Below are 18,490 nucleotides of genomic sequence, written 5' to 3' on the forward strand. Positions count from 1 at the left end.
CTTCAGTCCATTTTGAGACCAGACCATCCCCTGGGCCAGAGTTTGCTCCCATTGCCCCTGATCTTGCATTATCCTCTCGTAGGAAGGGCCAGAGGATTCTGTCTGCCTTGTGGCTCGTATAATGGCCTTTCTCTTGGAGACTTGGGATCTCATGATCCATTGCTGGCTGAGTGATATACTCTAGGGGGTGTGGCTTTCCTGTGTCTGTGTTGGTTCCCCTCCTTTAGAGAAGTACCCGGGTCCTCCTAGTGAAGGATGAATAGAGATTGTAAGAGGTTCCACATAAAAGTCTGCATGCCCAGCTCTTCCCTTTATACACTGTGTCCCAAGCTTTGGCATGCCCCCCCAGCCCCGCCCCCATTTCCCCCACTTTTGCTTTTGCAGTCACAATGAAAGGAGGTTGGGGGAGGGGTGGGGCTTTGGAAGCCAAAACCCAAGACAAGGAGTCTATGGCTGGGAGCATTTATTTATTTATTTATTTATTTATTTATTTTCCCTGAAGTTTCCTGTAGCGTAAGGGCTTTGGTCCCATCTCAACAAACAGCCCATCTGCTGGTACAGGTGAGAGGAGAGGACTTTGGGAATGCCCCAGGAGGTGGAAATTCAAGAGCTTGTCCAGATCTGTCCATCTCCACCCCCCATGAAGCTAGGCCACATGGCCTGCCCCAGGGAGCGAAGCTGCCATGGACGAGAGCCCAGTGCACTGTCAAACACAAACAATGCACAGCTGTCCGGAGCCTCTGAAGCACCACTCACCAAGGCTGCATGGAGTCAAGGGCCCCAGTTTGCTTGCTCCCTCGTCTTGAGGAGAGCATGGCCACCAGGGAAGCCTCCAACATTCCCAGTCCAAGTGCTGAAGGTTGGGGGCCAACGCCTCGGGTGCTCTACCACAGGGCTCTGTGGGTGAAATGGCTTCAGACCTTTGTCCATCCTGTGTACTCCAGGGCTTCATTAGGCCTGGCTAGCCCAGCACCATGTTAAATAGCTTTCTTGCCTTAAATTAACCAACCCCAGAGCAACCCCACCCATCTTGCACCTTGAATATATTAATCTATTGCCTAACATTCCTCCCCATTCAGCTTCAGGAAAACACCAGAGAGGGAGAGTTTGTTCTTCAGAGACAACAAATGACCAGAGCTGGGGTGGGAAGCCCAGGATGCTGTCTTCTCCCGACCGTGGCAGTCTGGGTCAGGTATGACTTATCTAAGGTCACAGCCCCAGGACCCAGAGTTGTGATCCATTTAGGATGTTATCCTGTTTTCTGCAGTGAGCTGACTTTAGCTGCCTCTCACCTTGGCCTCCGTGGCTCTCCAGGTCTAAGCCAGCTGAGGAAGGTTCCAGCTCTTGACTCCACTCGCTCCAGGATCTCTAGGCTGTCTCCCAGTTCCCTCTACCCCGGCATCTCAAGGTCTTTTGGCTCTGGAGATTCCTAGGCCAGGCCAGGGTACAGAAACAGTGGGCCTGGAGAGTGGGCAGCATCTAGGTACAGGCCAGGTCTCACACCCAGTACTGGCCATTCCTGAGGGCAGGATTGGGTGTCCGGCAAAACTGCAATAGTTCTGGGTCAGGCTGGCCTCCTGGTGGGGGCCCCTGGCCAGGCACAGTTGTGAGTGGAATGGCTTGGCCTGGCTCTACCTTTCGAAAAGTCTCTGTGTCACCAGCCAGGCCATTGCGGGGTTTGGCGGTCAACACCTGGACATCATGCTTGCCTGTTTTGTTGCGTTTGCGGAGGTAGAAGAGCAGAGGCAAGATGAGGGCCAGGAGCAGGAGGACCAAGCACACGGGAATGATGATGCTGAACATGTTGGCCTCTAAGAAGCCCAGGAAACCACCTTTGGCCACAGTGGGCATGGGGCTGGATGCTGCTTGGCCTGGCTGGCCAGTGGGGGTGCTTCTTCCTGGTTTCTCTGTTTCTGTACGAGCAGCCTCAGGGACACTGAGTAGATCCACACTGTAGGATTTGGCTGCATGGTAAGGCTCAGTGGCAAAGTCCAGCAAGGCCACAGCAGGTGGGACACCCCTTGCCCACAGCTCCAGAGTAAGTCGGTCACCCGCTGGGCCAGTGGACCTGCCCTCTGGCCTGCCCACCTCTAGCCCCAGCCTTCCCTCTTCCAGGTCCTGCTGAGTGAAATGTTCCACAAGTCGGTTGCTCCTAGATTCTGTTCTGCCTTGGGACACACGGACCACACGGCCATATCGGGGTCCCGCCAGGAGCCTGAAGTGGGGCATACTGCCTGTGCGGTTGGCCAGCTCACTGGCATCAAGCACGGTGGGGTCAAGGCGCAGAGTGGTGCCCTGAGGCCATGGCCCACCGGTCCACACATGCAACAGAGCCTGCACTGTGACGTTTACGGTGGCTGATGCATTCACACCCCTGGCCAGAGCTAGCACTTTGAAGTGATCCTGAGAGGAAGAGAAGTTGTTGAAGGCAAAGACCACATCCCCCTGGTCTACCTGTAGCTGGGTGAAGGCGGAGGCAGGCTGCCCCCCTACTAGTAGCTGCCCATACAGGGGCCCCTGAGTGAGGCGGTAAGCTACTTCCGGCTCCTCACGATCCGAAATCACCTGGAGCTGCTGCCTGCTCAGTGAGGAGCGTCCTAGAGCTTGGGGCACCTCCAGGGGTGCTCGCAGCTGTACCTCAATGGTGGATGGCAAGACATCCACAGCCAGGGACATGGGTATTGGGGGGCTGGCTCCATCAGACATGCTCAACTGGAAGATGCCGGCCACACTGCTCCCATTTGCCACAAAGGCCAGTCGTCCTGCATCCACATCAGCCTGTGTGAAGTGAGTCACAGGCCCAGTATTGTCCCCAGCCAGGCTCAGGAAGCCATTGTGGGGTGCCCTCTGTACTTCATACTCAATTTCTCCTGGAGCTGAGTCTGGGTCGACTACACTCAGCTGGGCTCGAGAGACAGGGGCTCGTGAGCCCCTGGTGACACGGAGAGGAATGGAGGCCTGTGGCTGAGGGGGCCGCTCATTCACGTCCCTCACAGTGATGACAAAGGCCTCAGAGGTCTGGGGTCCTGCCACAGAAGCCCCCGTTAGTTCCTGGAGGTGGGCATGGAAGCGGAAGCCATCCTGCTGGGTTCCCCCACCACCATGGGCATACACCAGCTGTCCAGCAGCCAGCTGAGATTGCAGGAAATGGGACCTCTTGGCATGGAGTGGCTCCTCAGACACCAGTAGCTGGCCCCTGGTGGGGAACTGTGTGACCTGGAAGAGTACGTCATGCCGCCTGTGCGGAGATGCTGGCACACTGGCTAGGAGGTTGGAGGCATCGAGGGCAGCCACAGTGATCTTGGCCCGCTGGCCCTCGGGGACCCAAAGACCTGGGGGATGAGACAGGCTATGAAGGTCCAGTCCACTGGAAAAAGAGTCATGAATCCTCAGAAAGGAGATCCCGGGGCAAGCCTGCACCTCTCCTTTAAGCCAATAATAGTTCCAGGATGGGGCTCACAGCCCTGGGAGAACAGGACTTCTGATGTCAGAGTTCCCCATGCACCATCCCTATACCTCCCTGGGACTAAGACAGAAGCAGCTAGTCAGGCTCTATCCCTCTGTTTTGGGCACTCTCTATTTCCCTGCATCCTCAACCTTGCCATCCCATCATGCTATTCACCTTTGTTCCTCCAGAGACGGCTGGGGCGCTGGGGACAGGCAGCATCGAAAGACACCACCACAGCCAGGGTGGCAGCCAGATCCCTGGCAGGTGGTGAGGACAGCAGGAGACTGATGGTGTCGTGGGTTTCCCAGAAGGGCTCAGAGGACATCTCGTGCTCATACAGAATATTCCCAGCATTCACCTGGCGGGGGAGGGGGTACACATCGTGGTTGGGTGTGGCAGGTGGGCTCAGTCTGTAGTACCTGGAGCTTCCTGTCAGGCTGGCAGGGCATGGGCACTCTCTAATCTCCTCAGTGCCCAGACTTATTCTGAGTCCTTCTGGTTGAACCTGGGACTCTCTGTGTAGCCTGCTCTCTACCTCATTGGTTCAAGGGGTCACCCTTAGGGAATTCCATGGCAGGGAAGAGCTGGGCTTTAGCTGGGGAAATTGGTCATTGATTCATGTTTCCATTTAAAGTGGGCCCTTCCTCCTTCGCAGTGGCTCCTCTCCTCCTTGCTTCCCACAGGCACCACTTCTAGTCTCCCTTCTGTTACGTCAGCTCTCCCCCAAATAGATTATCTTTTCTTTTGCTATGCAACAAGGTTAATTTTTTCTTTCATCTTAAAGAAAATCACCTTTGCTGGGCAGTGGTGGCGCACGCCTTTAATCCCAGCACTTGGGAGGCAGAGGCAGGCGGATTTCTGAGTTCGAGGCCAGCCTGGTCTACAGAGTGAGTTCTAGGACAGCCAGGGCTACACAGAGAAACCCTGTCTCAAAAAACGGAAAAAAAAAAAAGAAAATCACATTTTTTTATTTTTTCCAAGACAGGGTTTCTCTGTGTAGCCCTGGCTGCCCTGGAACTCACTCTGTAGACCAGGCTGGCCTCGAACTCAGAAATCTGCCTGCCTCTGCCTCCCAAGTGCTGGGATTGAAGGCCTGTGCCACCACTGCCCAGCCAAGAAAATCACTCTTGAATTTACTTTACTTTTCTTTTTCTCGAGAGAGTTTTTCCATGCGTCCTAGTCTGCCCTGGAACTTGCTAAAGTGCCAGTTTTATGTGGTGGTGATGACTAGAACCAGGGCTTCATGCATGCTAGGCAGGCATGCTTCTATTTGAGCCATAACCCCAAACCCCAGTTCCTCTTTTCTGCTGGCACTTGCCACCTCCCTCTTTTCATTGCAGTAAAATCCCCCAAGAATAGTGTCCACTGTCACCCCACATCCTCAGCCCGCTCCCCTCAGGATTTTGTTCCCATGATGTCATCGATGGCACTAACGGGCCCTGTGCACTAGAGCCAGAGACTGGCTTATTTCTCGCTGACTGCTTAGCATCTCTTGACGGGGTGAAACTTCCGGGATGTCACATTCTGCTTTGGGTCTCCTCAGATCTTATCGTCTCTGCTGGTCCTGCTCCTCTGCATCCTGTGGCATGGTCTCTGTCCTACCTACTCCATGCAGTCTCAGAGTATCAAGTGGCCTTTACCAGGATCGCAAGCCCAGTTTACTCTCACCGGAATCCCTGTCTCAAATTTCCACCTGTGCCTTTTGCTCCACAGATGTCTAATGGACGTTTCCAGCTCCCTAGGCCCAGATGTGCCCCAGTGGCCTCACCTGAGACTCTATTGCCATGACAGCAGCTCTGCTGCTGAGTGACTCAGGGAAAACCCCAGAGACTTCCTTAGCTGCTTTCTCCCTTACCACTCGGGTCCTATCTGGGTGACTGCAAATGTTTTTTCTCTCACGTTCCGCTCAAGGCCTCTGCCCACTGCCTTTACAGTCCTAACACAGGGTGAGCCCTTGAAAACGTAGGATTAGTTTCCTGTTTTTGTTTTGAACAAGGGTCTTACTAAGTTGCCCAGGCTGGCCTTGACCTCCCAAGCTCAAGTGATTTGCCTGCCTCAGCCTCCCAAGTAGCTGGTGTGTGCCACTGTGCCACGTTGAGCTCGGCTCTTGCTCAGTGCTGCATCCGCTTACTATCTGATCACAAAGACTTCATTGTCATCCAGGAGGCCGCACATCAGCTTTCTGACCTATTCTTTAGGGCCACTTGTATGTTCGACCCCAAGTAATTCTTTGTTTCTGTAAAGAAATCTGTTTCCTGCACCTTCTCCTGATCAAGACACATCCTCATGCCTTATCTTTGTTTTCCCCTTTTAGGAGGGAAACACAGAAAGATTTCCTTTTCAGCAAAACAGGACTTGCGCAATAGTGAAATAGAAACAGAGTGGGATCGTTGTGAGCAAGCTATCTCACAGTCCCAGAGCACTGCAGTCGGGTCGTGCTGTCTACACCAGAGCCGATCCCTCTTAAGAGAGGGGCACCGCGCCTCAGAGGTTTGCTACGGGAAGGAGCACAGGCCTTTAAAAAATTGGTTTGTCAGGTTTCTGTGAACTTTTCTAAGGCTTCAACGGTGACAACTAATGTTAAAATATTAAATGTAGTGTGTCAAATAAAACGCATCTGTAGGCCAGAAGTGTCCTGAAGGATTGAGGACTGTCAGTTGTAACCTTCAGCCCAGGCTGCCGGTGGGCACAGTGGAAAATAGAGCTTCCCAGCAGTGATGGTAGAGGTCAGTGTGACACCTGGCTGCCTATCGGTGCTCCTGTAGGAGAAGGCCTGAGTGAGAAACAGGCAAAACTCAGGCCAAGTGTGGGAACAGTGCCTTTAGGTGAAGGGAACTCAAGACAAGCAGTTAGAAGGCTTAATCATGGTCTTGCTTCTTTCTAGCCATGTACACTGAATAATAATCACCTGACTGCATATGCACTTCTTTATCTGCAAATCGAGGTTACCCAAGCTCTGCCCTGTCCAGCCCAGCATCTCGAAGGGCAGTGGTGCTGTCAATCCACTGCCCACTGCAGCCCGGCCTCTGCCAGTGGAGGATGGTGTCTGTGCCACGTAGCCTCTTTCCAGCCTTCTTGGGTGGTACTGCCAGTCTGGCCCCCTGGTGGCCATTCAGCCCTGTCCTTCAGTGTTGCTGGAGCGTGGGGGAATTGCTGGGTGGGGGAGGGGCACTCATGGCCTTGTCCCAGTCTCTCCTCCTCCCTGGTCTCTGATAACAAGGCTCCCAGTGACTCAGGGTATACAGCTGTTCTAGCCACTGGCAGATTTCATTGTAGGGAGAGGGCAGAAAGGGCCTCTGGTGGATGCTAGGGACTGGGAAAAGAGAGAGCACAAACCTAGCCAAAGATGTGCAGGGCCTGAGGTATCTTACTTGACCGTAGTTAAGGCAGCTTCCTCCTCTGAGCTACCTGCTGGGGTGGGAGTGCTGGCCTTTGCCAGCTCCTCTGTCCCAGTCCTTCTCAGGGAGAGCACACACCCTGATGGAGTAGAAAGGAACTTGTGGGGCCCACAAGGCCTCTGAGGGAAAGGAGTGCTGGGAAGAGACCTGGAGTTAGGTCCTGCCCTTTTCAAGGGCCAGGATAAGCCCCGCTGGAAAGTTCTTGGGGCAGCAACAGAGCGCTGCAGATCCAGAGACAGGGCCAGCTGTGTCCTCTTGAATCCTGCTCATGTAGAAAGAATCGGGGTCATGCTGTAATTTTATGTGCCCACATGGCCTCTAGGTGGGAGGACCAAGTGTGTTGTTTGCTCATGAGAGCTTGTCCTCTACCATAGTCCAGAGGAGCTGCTCATAGTTCCTTAGAACCCGTGGGGACCAGTCCATGCATGTGGCAAGGTAAGTAATGACTGCTGTCCCCCTCTCATGACAGCTCTGGCCTCGCCTTGAGGCTGGGAATTATACTTTTGATTGGTGGTCCTGGTGTGCCCTAGGAACTCTGCTCTGAAGAGCTGATATCAGTGTCCCTCAGCTTGGCCCACTCTGCCTGTGACCCATCTGCTCCCAGCTTACTAACATACTCTGGCACCTTTCCTGAGTCCTAAGCTCAACTTTATCCCAAGTTGTCTGACTGAAGTGAGCTCGTCCCCTCACCAGCCGCTGGGGTCTTCCTTTCTGGGCTCTTTTCAGACTTGAGGATCCAGCTGTGGCTTCCTTCAGGAGGTCTAACCCTGAGCTGGGGCAGGATCCAGAGAAACTAGCTGCCAGGGATGCAGAGGCTCCAGCTGGCAGCCACCTGAGGTGAGGTTGGGGTGTGTGTGGTGGCTGAGGAGTGAGGTCCTTACCTCAGCCTGGGTGAAGTTCACCAAGGCCTCCTCTGCACTTCCTTGCTGGGCATGGAGGAGTCGGCCAAGCTGGGGGCCTCTTACCACCCGGTAGAGCAGGTGACGAGGGTCAGTGCCTGTGCTGGAACTGGCGCTCAGGCTCTGACTGCTGAGTGGCTGCACAGATTCTGTAAAGCACGAAGGAGCCTGTGAGCTTTTGACGGGAGCCAAGGCAAGGCTCCTGCGCTACCATCCTCCATTCTGCCTCAGCTACTCAGCATGCAGACCTACCTGGACAGACAGTCAACTTCCGGGTGCCTTCCAAGGAGAGGAGCACCTGCTTCTGGGCCACCACTCGGAAGAAATGTCCGGGGGACGTGTGTGCGCCGTCAGAGAGGTCGAAGTGGAAGCCTCCCTCCAGGGCTCCTGAGCACAGGGGGTGGAGCTGATCCTGCTGGCCGGAGGTAGCTCCCTCCCCTTCAGGTACCCCCACCCCAGGAGGCTGAGGAACCCACTCAGCACCCGGTACCTCTGTGTGAGAACAGCACAAGCCCACTGTCCAGCTGGGCCTGTGTGAAGCGGTGGACCTCGGTGTCTGGTGCTACCCTCAAGGCAATCCGTCCATTGCTGGGCTGCTCAATGGTGTAGACCAAGTCTTCTGGCGCCGAATCATTGTCTGTTCCCCTGAGGGCCTCGGGAGGGATGGGCACAGTGGCCCCCTCCCAGATCTGGGGACACAGACCTGTGAAAGTTCTGTCCACATTGTACCCATCCCATCCCCTTACTCCTGGCCCTGGGACTGCCACCAGGCCTCCAGCTGTCATGGATGCCTGAGCCATTCTGGGCTCCACCGCATCAAGGGCCTTCTATCTTATTCTCCTTTTCTATTCCTTCTCTACCTGGCCTAATCTTAATTATACCTCAAAACCAGACCACAACCTCCTGCCTAGAAATGCTCCTGTTGGGCCCTTACTAAGTTCTTACTTCAGAGATCCCTGGCCCTGACCAAAGGTGCTGCTGTGTCTCACTGGTGGGCAGGGATCTCCCTTCCCTCCTGCCATGGCATACACCAGTTGGTGCGGGTGAGCACAGGACAGACATAATGGTGTTGGCCAGCACAGGACACTTAGAAACAGGCTCTCCTGCCAAATGAAGTTCAGGAGGGAGATGGAGAGCTGAATTTCCGTATCAGCTAGGATCCATGCGGAGAACTTGTAGGTTACCCACCCACACGGGAACAAGGTCCTCTTCTGGAGCCTTGTTCTATGTGGCACAGGGCCAGTCACTGGGGCCATTCTGGGTAGGAGGCCCTCATATCAGAAAACACCCTTTAATACCCACCAGCTTCTCCCTCCCAGAGTCCTAAAGTTAAAACAGCAGTGTTGGGCTCCAGGGGGCTAACATGGGTGGATATTGCCACCTAGTGGCCAATTTACCACACATCATCTCCAACCTAGGCAACCCTTGGTTATCTGGACCATCTCCCTCAGCCGATAGGGATAGAAACATGGGAAGCTCTGTTGTCATCTTTATTTGCGGTGACACTCGAGCTCCCAAGCTGCAGCCCACAAGGCAGGGTTTATAATAAATCTCTTTAGGTATTTTGGGCCTGCGACATGAGGGAAAACCTTTCTGCTACAGGTGGGTCCAGGGACTAGCAGGGCCAAAGATGGTCTTTCTAAAACAAGACTCCACTGTATTTACAAGTGCCCAGTAACAAAACTTCACAACTGTGTTCTGTTTTCAGCACAGTATCACATCTCTCCTTCCAATAGCCAGGTATGTGGTAGTGAACCCATTTCACAGAAGATGAAACTGAGCCTGAGAGAAGAGGAGAAGTAAGGGACTCTAGTCTGTTTTTGGGACCAGAGATGGGGTAGACCCAGGGGTGAACTCACCTGCAGGCCCGTGTTTGTGGTGAGGATAGGGGGCTGGTCATTGACAGGAAGGATGGTGATAGTGAAGGCCATGGGTTGGCTCTGGCGATCCATCTCTGAGGCATTAGCTAGCAGGACGAAGCCGTCTGTCTGTGTCTCACTTCCATCATGCACGTAGTGGATCAGCTGTTCTTCCACCTATTAGAAGACCCAGAATTGGTTGTCAGGCTCCAGCTAGCTTAAGACTCCACAGAGATCTTGGGACCAGCAACCTTAATGTCCCATTGTTAGGGACAGGAGACAGATCCCTTTAGAACATGTTTCCACAGGTAAGAAGTGTGTATGTGGGGCTGGAGAGATAGCTCAGTGGTTAAGGGTACTGACTGCTCTTCAGTGGTCCTGAGTTCAATTCCCAGCAATCACATGGTGGCTCACAACCATCTGTAATGGGATCTGATGCCCTCTTCTGGCGCGTCTGAATATACATATACTTATATACATAAAATAAATAAATAAATCTTTTTTTTTTTCTTCCAAGATAGGGTTTCTCTGTGTAGCCCTGGCTGTCCTGGAACTCACTCTGTAGACCAGGCTGGCCTCAAACTCAGAAATCCGCCTGCCTCTGCCTCCCAAGTGCTGGGATTAAAGGCGTGTGCCACCACCGCCTGGCTGATAAATAAATCTTAGAAAAAAAAAAAAAAAAGAAGTGTGTATGTGAGTGTGTGGGGAAAAACAATGGTTTCCATTTCCCAGGGAAAGACTGAAATAGAGCATAAAGCAGTGCCAGTAACTAGGGCTGCACTGAGGCCTTGGCATCTCCGGTACCTCTCTCCAGGAGAAAGTGCTGAGGCTCCCATCTTGAGGATGATCCTCCTTCTGCAGGGCCCCGTGCTGTGGTGGCTCTAGCACCTGTAGGACAAGGCCTGGAAGGGTGGGGAAGTAAGGCCCGGTGATTTGGATCAGCGGAGGGGCCAGGGTACGGGTGCCACCCTCAGGAACGCTGAAGTTTTGCACGTCCAGGGGGATGACTGTGGGCAGCACCTCCAGCTCCACAGAGATGCCTTCAAGAGGATCACCCAGGCCCGAGGCCACATCCAGGGAGAAGGAATCACTCCAGGCTCCAGGGCGAGAGTGCAGGTAGAGAACCCGGCCTGAATTCACTGCCTCCTGGGAGAACCTCTGCACAGGATCCAGGCTGGGTGGCTCATCTGCTGAAGCACCGTGGGACACCATCACCAGGTAGCCAGCGTTCGGGGGGCTTCTTAACGAGAATATGATGTCGGCAGGCAGCACTGCCTCCTGGACTACCTGGTCGACAGAGATGATGGGGACAAAAAGGGTCACAGGCTGTTGTGGACCTCAGGTGGCAGAACAGGCTCGGTCGACACGTGTTGCTAATGCTCTGCTCGGGCTCTCTTACAGCTGACACTGCATACCACAAGAGGGCGCTCTCACCATACCTAGCAGCACAGGCTCCCAGAGTCCAGGTCTTAAGCAGTTTGTTGATTTGGTCCAGCCCAAAGGAGGCTGAGTACTCCTTCACTGCCTGATCTAGCCACAAAAAAGTCTAAGCACCACTCTTACATTACACTTCTGATTCTATGCCTTTGCAGAATACAAAGCTTTTAGCTTGGAAATGGCATCTGCTACTTTTTTGCTGTCCATACCCCATACTTTTCTCTTTTTCTCTGCTCCCCCTACCCCTTCTTTTGCGCCTTCTCTGGCCTGGAACTCACTTAATAGACCAGGTTAGGCCTTGAACTCAAAAGAGCTCTGCCTGCCTCTGGCTCCTGAGTGCTGGGATTAAAGGTGTGCACCACCCTAACTTGGTTCATATGCTACCTCCTCTGGGGCTGACACTTCTGACATGTTTAGTCATGGCCTTTCTCAAAATCCAAACACTCAGAACTGGAAGGGCCTCAAAACTGGGGTTTCACAGCAAGGTGGTGAGCTAGCTGGTCAGTGTTTGAGCTCCCTGAGTTAATAAACACTTCCTAGACCCTCACGGTCCTGGTGTGTGAGTCTAGGGGAAGAGCTGAAGACCCATGGATCTGAGGGGCAGCACTCCTAAAGGTCACCCCTCATGGTAACCTAGGGGGTGTAACAGAATACATATTACTGGGCTCTGCTTCAGAGATTCTGTGGATCTGGCTGGAGCCCAGATTTTACATGGTTAGCCATAGCAAGGACACATGTGTGTGTGGTCCTTGGAGGTACATGACACTTAACACGTAGGTAGGTGTATGTATAACAGATTTCCTAAATGCATGTAGAACTACAACACACACAGGGAAATACTGAAGCTACATAATATTTCTCACACCCGCATCACCTCAGGAACATCCCCTTCATGGAAGTACTCTCAGCTTGGCAAGGCCGTGTGTACCACCTTACCTCTAGCTGGTCCCTTCTGATCTCAGCCGCTTCCCCCTGGAAGACGTAGATCTTTTTGTGCTGCATCAGTTGTAATGGGACCAGGGGGCCCTCTAGGGCAATGGTCACTTGTAGGATGGTGTTAGTGTGTACTGGCCCTGCTGCCACAGAAAGGGCCAGGGTGTCTTGGGGGCTGAGGCTGCCATTGTGGCTGTAGAGAATGGCCCCATCCAGCAAGTCCCGTTGGGAGAAGGAGGTGACTGCCTGGCCATCCCGGAGCAGCTGCCCCCAGTGAGGGCCAGCGGTTACATGGTAGTGGACCTCATTTCCACTTCGTATATCTAGGTTGGTGTCCAGGTGGAGCACAGCGGTGTCAATGGTGCCCTGGCCTCCCTGAGGAACCACAAGGCTAGAACTGTTGGTTACGTGAAGATAGGGCTCTGAGGCCTGCACTTCCAGCATGGCAGTAGCCTGGTGCTGCCCATCAGACACCTGGAGCTGGAGCCAGCCATGGTCAGCCCCTGAGTGCACAAACAGGACTTGCTTCTTCCTGAGATCTTCTTGGGTGAACCGGTAGATGGGTCTCGTGGGCTCCTCCATAGCCACGATGCTGCCAAAGAGGAGGTCCTTGCGGGTCAGCACCAGTTGCGCATCACTGAAGCCTGAATCAGCATCACTGAAGGCCACATCATCTGTAGTCAGCAGCCGCTGCCCACCCCGGGCCACGTGGAAGACACGGCTGATGGTCTGCACAGGGGCGTGATCATTCACAGGCTGGATGGCTACTCGGAAGACACCACGCACCTCCTCCCAGGCCATGTCACCACTGCCCTCGCCCTGACGTGTGGCCACAAACGGAATATCATCCTCTATGGTCTCAGAGTCATCATGCTGGTAGACCAGTCGGCTGTGGAGTAGGTCCTCATTAGTGAAGGATGTCACTGGGGTGGCCTTCCCCTTTGGGTCCCTCCAAGCCAGCCTGCCATGGTGGGGCTGCTCCATAACCTCATAGAGATAGCTGGCACTGTTGAGGCTCTTCACAAAGAGGTGGTCAGCAGACAGCACTCCCTCCCCTCCCTCGGGTACCATGAGGGGGACGTTAGTGAGGACGGGGGCGTTTGGGTCACCTCCAATGTGGATGGGGAACGTGTAGAGCGGGGAGAAATGTGGTGGGGATGTGACCCGGAAACGGAAGGAGTCGTCAGCTGCCTCGGAGGTCCGCATTGTGGCCCTGTAGGTGACACGACCCGCCTGCAGGTCACTCTGGCTGAAGCTCTGGCCATCTGACAGCCTTGTACCCTGAAGCAGGAGGTTGCCTCTCCTGGGGGCCTGCACCAACTCATAGTGGAAGGTATGAGAGTATGGGTCTCCCCCTTCCTCCTCCTCCAGGGATGCCTCTAGGTGGGCCGGGGTGAGGGTCTCCTGATGAGGGTTCTGTGTATGCAGAGGCTCAAGTCGCAGCATCCATACTGTGGCCCTCTGGATAGTCACAGGGAAAGACAGATTGCTCAGCGTCTCCTGGCCCACCTGCACCTCCAAGGTCAGGTCCTCCACTGTGTCTTGGGTATGGTGTTGTGGGTCAGTACTTAGGTACCTCACTCGGCCTTGCTCCACATCGTGCTGGTGGAAGGCTAGCGTGTCCCACCATTCGGTGCCCTCCACCCCTCCAGCCCCCTGCTTCTGCAGCTCCCCGAACTGCAAGGTGCCAGTGACTCGGAACAGCACACTCACATCCTGTCCCACTGCATTCGTTTCTACTGACAGGTTGGCAGGCAAGATGGCTGCAGCAGAGCCCTGGGCCAGGTGCAGCCCTGTGTTGTGGAGGATCTGTATGGCTGGCCGGACAGCCACTACCTTCAGTGTAGCTGGAGCGCTGGCCTGCATCCCGTCACTGACCCGGAATGTCAGGTCCTGTGCAGGCCCACCACGGTGGACATAGACGATGTTGCCTGCCTCCAGTTCCCGACAGGAAAACTCAGTTGCTGGCTCTCCGGGCTGGTCTCGGTGTTCCACAGGGACACCAGAGGGGACCCCAAGGAGCTGGATAGTGAGACCCTCACAGGCAGAGTCTGGGTCGTAGGCCTGGAAAATCTCAGGTCCCAGAGGTTTCTGGGTGTGTTCCAGGATCACCATGAGGCTGCCGTGCGGAAAGATGATGCGTGGTGGGTCATTAACAGGGTTTACCTGGATGGGCAGAATGTAAATCTGGCCCCTCCGCAGGCAGGAGGGCACAGGTGCCCGAGCAGTCACCGACACCTCCAGCATCAGCTGGTCAGAGGTATCTTCTGAGCCATCGTGAACAAACCGGGCCTTACGGTTCACCACGTCCAACAGGGTAAACATTTTCCGGGTTTGGGCTCCTGGGATGTCTAGCTCCAGGTCACCATGGCGTGCACTCTGGCTCACACTGAACAGCACCTGGGACTTGCGCAGCTCTGCCTCTGTCAGGTCCAGCGTGGGCTGCACGTGCCGCCACTCAAGCCAGGCCGTGCCACCCTCGGCCACCACCAAGGGGCTGATGGTAAGCAGCTGGGTGAAGTTCGCAAAGACAGCAGGCAGTCCCGGCTCAGGAATACATGGCTCTGGCAGTTCCATGGCTGGCCAGGCTTCCGGTGCCAGGGTGGAGAAAGTTTCATAGGGGCCATAGACCTCCTCCTCATACTCATCCTCCTCAGGCCTGCAGCCTGCTGCCATGTCACGGGTCAGCCAGGCATCCCGGAGGCCCTGCCTCCTGCCGTTAACACTGAAATCTTCTATGCAGCCTACCAGGGAGATATTGGCAGCTCCCCGTGCCAGGCCCAGACGGTGTTCTTGGAGGTGGCGAGAAGCTTCTGTGTCCAGTCCCCCAAGGAGGAGACTGCCATGTGGCTCCAGGTAGCTGAGGACCCCACGGTTGAAAGTACGTGTAGGGTATTGGTCTACAGAGATTTCCAGCCGGTGAACATCTATGTGGACGCTGACCTCGTGAGGCTGCCCGTCAGCCACAGGCACGCTGTTACGGAGCAGCATGGTGCCCTGGCCCTTCTCAACCACAGCCCGCAAGTGGCCCTCGAATATGTCCACATAGATAAAGTTGCCACGCTGGTCCCCTGCTTGGAAGGCCAGGGGTGCCTGTTGACTCCGAGTGGTGAGCGTAAACTCCAGGGTACCTTCCTCCCGAGTGCTCCAGGAGGGGAAGGCAGCCAATGAGTGGGGTCCAGAGAAGCCTAGGCCCACTTCGTCACCAGCAGAGAATTCTTCAGCACAACCTTCATGCACATCGGGGGTCAGTGGACGGAGAAGGTTGCGGCCATTGAGAATGGCTGAGTGGAGGCAGCCCCTCAGGGGTCGGCTGATTCCCTTCAGGTAAGGCAGGTCAAGGCTTCCAGAGGAGCCTACGAAGAGTCCATAGGTGGCCTTGAGGTGGGATGCTCTTGGGATGGGGGCAGAGGTGTTCATCACTCCATCAACGGACAGCACTGCCCAGCTGTCGGAGACAGTGAGCACGACAGTGTGGGGGGTGGAGTCACTCAGCATTGTGTCTGCTGGCGTCTGTAGCCTCAGCTCCTTTTGTCCCAGCGCAAGTCTGACCTGAAGAGAGACAGGGAGATCGAGGTGGGAGTGGCTGACGCTTCTGTCTACCCTACACTGAGCCCCTTCAAAACTGGAATAGGACCGGGCTTTCCATGACGGCACCCTTAGCTCCCTATTGTTTCAACTGGGTAGAGTCAAGGCCCCAGTGTGGCTCAGAGACTGTCTTTGACCCTAGGGATTTACACAAAGCAAGGTTCTCTCCTGAAGCAGCACTTTGCAAGGTCCCCATCCTCCCCTTAGTAGGCAGAAGAAGCTTGGCGTACCGTAAGGCTAAGAACCCAAAGAGATGGTCTGTGTTTTCCTTTTTAATGTTTTATCTATTTGTGTGCGTGCATGTGTGAGCGTGTGTACGGGTATTTGTGCATATGGTGTGCATGTGTGAGTGTGTGCGCGCGCGCGCGCGCGTGTGTGTGTGTGTGTGTGTGTGTGTATGCATGAGTGTGTGTGCCTATGTGTGTTCATGTGTGGTGTGTACAGGTATTTGTGAGTGTGGTGTGTGTGTGTGCATGTGTGTGTGCCTGTGTGTGTGTGTGTGAGAGAGTGTGTGGTGTGTGTGTGAGAGTGTGTATATGTGTGTGTGTGTGCGGGCATTTGTGAGTGTGGTGTGCATGCATGCATGCATGTGTGTGCATGTGCCTGTGCGTGCGTGTGTGTGTGTGAGAGAGTGTGTGGTGTGTGTGTGAGAGCGTGTATATGTGTGTGTGTGTGCGGGCATTTGTGAGTGTGGTGTGCATGCATGCATGCATGTGTGTGCATGTGCCTGTGCGTGTGCGTGTGCGTGTGTGCAGGCACATGTGAAGGTCAGAGGCCGAGGAGTCAGTCCTCTCTGTGACGTTCGTTGTGGGTTCTGGGCAGTGAGCTTAGGTCATCCGTGAGACCTGCACAGAGGTGCATCTACCCACCAAGCTGTCTCGCCAGCCCAGATGCTCTGTTCTTGAGGCTCTAGTAGAGGAGGCATCCTCCATGAGACACAGACACCAGGACTGGAGTGGGTGATGGCAGATAGAGTACAAGATCTCAGGAATCCAAGCATGGAACATCTGTGGACCCTACTGTATCTGCTGCCCCAGGCCCAGGCTCAAAGTGACACCTTGTGGCAGTGAGAAGCCATGGCAGCTGTAGGATGATAGGGCTAGGGCCCCTCAGCTGCAATGGGGCATGAAAGCAGATGGGTCCAAGCCTAAGAGCCTGGGTTCTTAAACACTTTATGATTAGGGGGAAGACTCAAGAGACAGCTAAAGGACCCCTCACAAATAACATTGGTCTTAAAGCAATAAGAACAAAAGAGGTTGGTGGTAGGTGGCGTAGGTGGTAAAGGCATTGTTACTATCTCAGATTGTACCACCTTACTCCAGGGGAGCCTAAGGGAACGGAGAGTTGCAGTCAGGTGAGTGGGTTAGGTGAGTAGCACAGGGATACTCCCTGGGAACAGGGATACTCCTCGCACATAGATGTCAAGGAGAAGGGACTGGTCAGGCATGGGGAAGAGAAAGAAAGGCAGGCAAGATGGGCAGTGGTGGCCATGCCTTTAATCCCAGCACTTGAGAGGCAGAGACAGGTGGATTTCTGAGTTCAAGGCCAGCCTGGTCTACAGAGTGAGTTCCAGAACAGCTCTCTGGGATGCTGCTGGCCACCTGCAGCAGACAGATCAAGACCCGAGGCAGAGGTGAGGCCTTCCAGCCTACAGAAGGGATCCCCGGCCCTGTTCCCAGGTGTGCCACTCACCTGCAGGCATCCGGAATGGAGCTGGAGCAGGAGATGGTCAGCTTGGCCTGCTGCCAAGAGAAGCAGGGCTTCGGGCTGGGATGTGGAGAACTGGAGCAGCAAGTCTATTCTGGTCAGGGCTGAGGGCATGGGCACCTCCAGGTGGTTCTCTCCGAAGAAGGAGGCTGGTGAGAGAGAGAGCTGTGGTCAAGGTCAGGCTCCGGCTAGGAGGAGGCTAGGTACTGAAGAGATGGACAGATGGGCTGCAGAGCAGGGAGGTGCTTCTCTGATGACATGCCCATGGCTCTATGTGGTACTACCTAGAGGCTCCTTAAGATTCCCGCTATTCAAGTTTGCTTGGGTTCCTGAAGCCACAGGTTCCCATCACCTCTGGGCTCCAGCAAATGTCCATCCTGGGTCTGGTCTTGGTCTCTCCCTATCTTGTCTTGATCATCTGGCTTGGTGGGCATGGGCCCCCAGGAACAGAGTTCCGGGGATGGGGGTGGGGCTCTCACAATGAAGGCTGATCCCTGATCACATTCTTCTCCTAGGGTGGGCTCCTCATACTCAACCCTTGCCAGGACTGCGCTTCATCTCTGTGTTTGGCTGTGGCCCCTGACGGTGGTATGCAGGCAGGTCATTTCTTCTCTATTTTCCTAGTGCCTGTAGGGACAGGGTGGAGTGGGGCCGTTTATTGCTCAGAGCCTGCCAAGGAGCAAAGGCTCCCAGGCCAATGGGAAGCACGTGCCGTGTCAGACTCAAAGCCAGCCAAACTGTCCTCCACCACTCTGCGATTGCTTCCTGCCTCGGCACTACCAGTCTCTGGTGAGTACTCATATCCGGCCTCTCTGTTTCCAAACATGCTTCAGAAGCCAGGGAAGACAAGAGTGGAGATCCCCTTCTCTAACCCAGGCCAGGGCTGACTCTGAGCACAAGGCTGGGGATGCAGCCCAGGTCTGCCAGCTGGACCAGTGAGGGTCTCCCCAGGCAGCAGGACAGATAAGGTCTACCCAGGGTTGGTGAGCACCATGCAGGCCCCTTTGGAGCACACTGAGAACCTTTGAAATGGCTTCAGCTCTCCTTCAGGCAGTTCCCTAAAATTAGCTTTCTTCCGTCTCCAGCAATTTCTTCACCACTTCTGACCCATTCTTGCAGTAGTTAGAACCTCAACTGCCTGCAGATGTCTAGTGTTGGGGAGGAGAAAGAGAAACTCATCCCAGGCAGGCCTCTTTGAGACTGCACAGGACACTCAGGCTA

At 54.7% G+C, this 18,490-nt stretch overlaps 1 protein-coding gene across 1 annotated transcript in view; it reads right to left on the reverse strand.

Moving 5' to 3' along the window:
- Positions 1 to 452: 452 nt before the first annotated feature.
- Cspg4 (chondroitin sulfate proteoglycan 4) overlaps positions 453 to 18,490 on the reverse strand; it is a 35,692-nt gene continuing 17,654 nt past the window's right edge. The window contains exons 2-10 of the mRNA XM_031344247.1: positions 17,255 to 17,418; positions 11,978 to 15,526; positions 10,409 to 10,891; positions 9,605 to 9,781; positions 8,236 to 8,434; positions 7,998 to 8,132; positions 7,728 to 7,894; positions 3,623 to 3,806; positions 453 to 3,332 (exon numbers count right to left, since the gene is read on the reverse strand). Coding sequence (XP_031200107.1) covers positions 1,498 to 3,332; positions 3,623 to 3,806; positions 7,728 to 7,894; positions 7,998 to 8,132; positions 8,236 to 8,434; positions 9,605 to 9,781; positions 10,409 to 10,891; positions 11,978 to 15,526; positions 17,255 to 17,418 — 6,893 coding nt within the window. The 3' untranslated portion in view covers positions 453 to 1,497. The remainder of the gene's footprint in view (positions 3,333 to 3,622; positions 3,807 to 7,727; positions 7,895 to 7,997; positions 8,133 to 8,235; positions 8,435 to 9,604; positions 9,782 to 10,408; positions 10,892 to 11,977; positions 15,527 to 17,254; positions 17,419 to 18,490) is intronic.

Source organism: Mastomys coucha, unplaced genomic scaffold, assembly GCF_008632895.1.
Source record: "Mastomys coucha isolate ucsf_1 unplaced genomic scaffold, UCSF_Mcou_1 pScaffold23, whole genome shotgun sequence".
In the NCBI taxonomy this organism is placed as follows: Eukaryota; Metazoa; Chordata; class Mammalia; order Rodentia; family Muridae; genus Mastomys; species Mastomys coucha.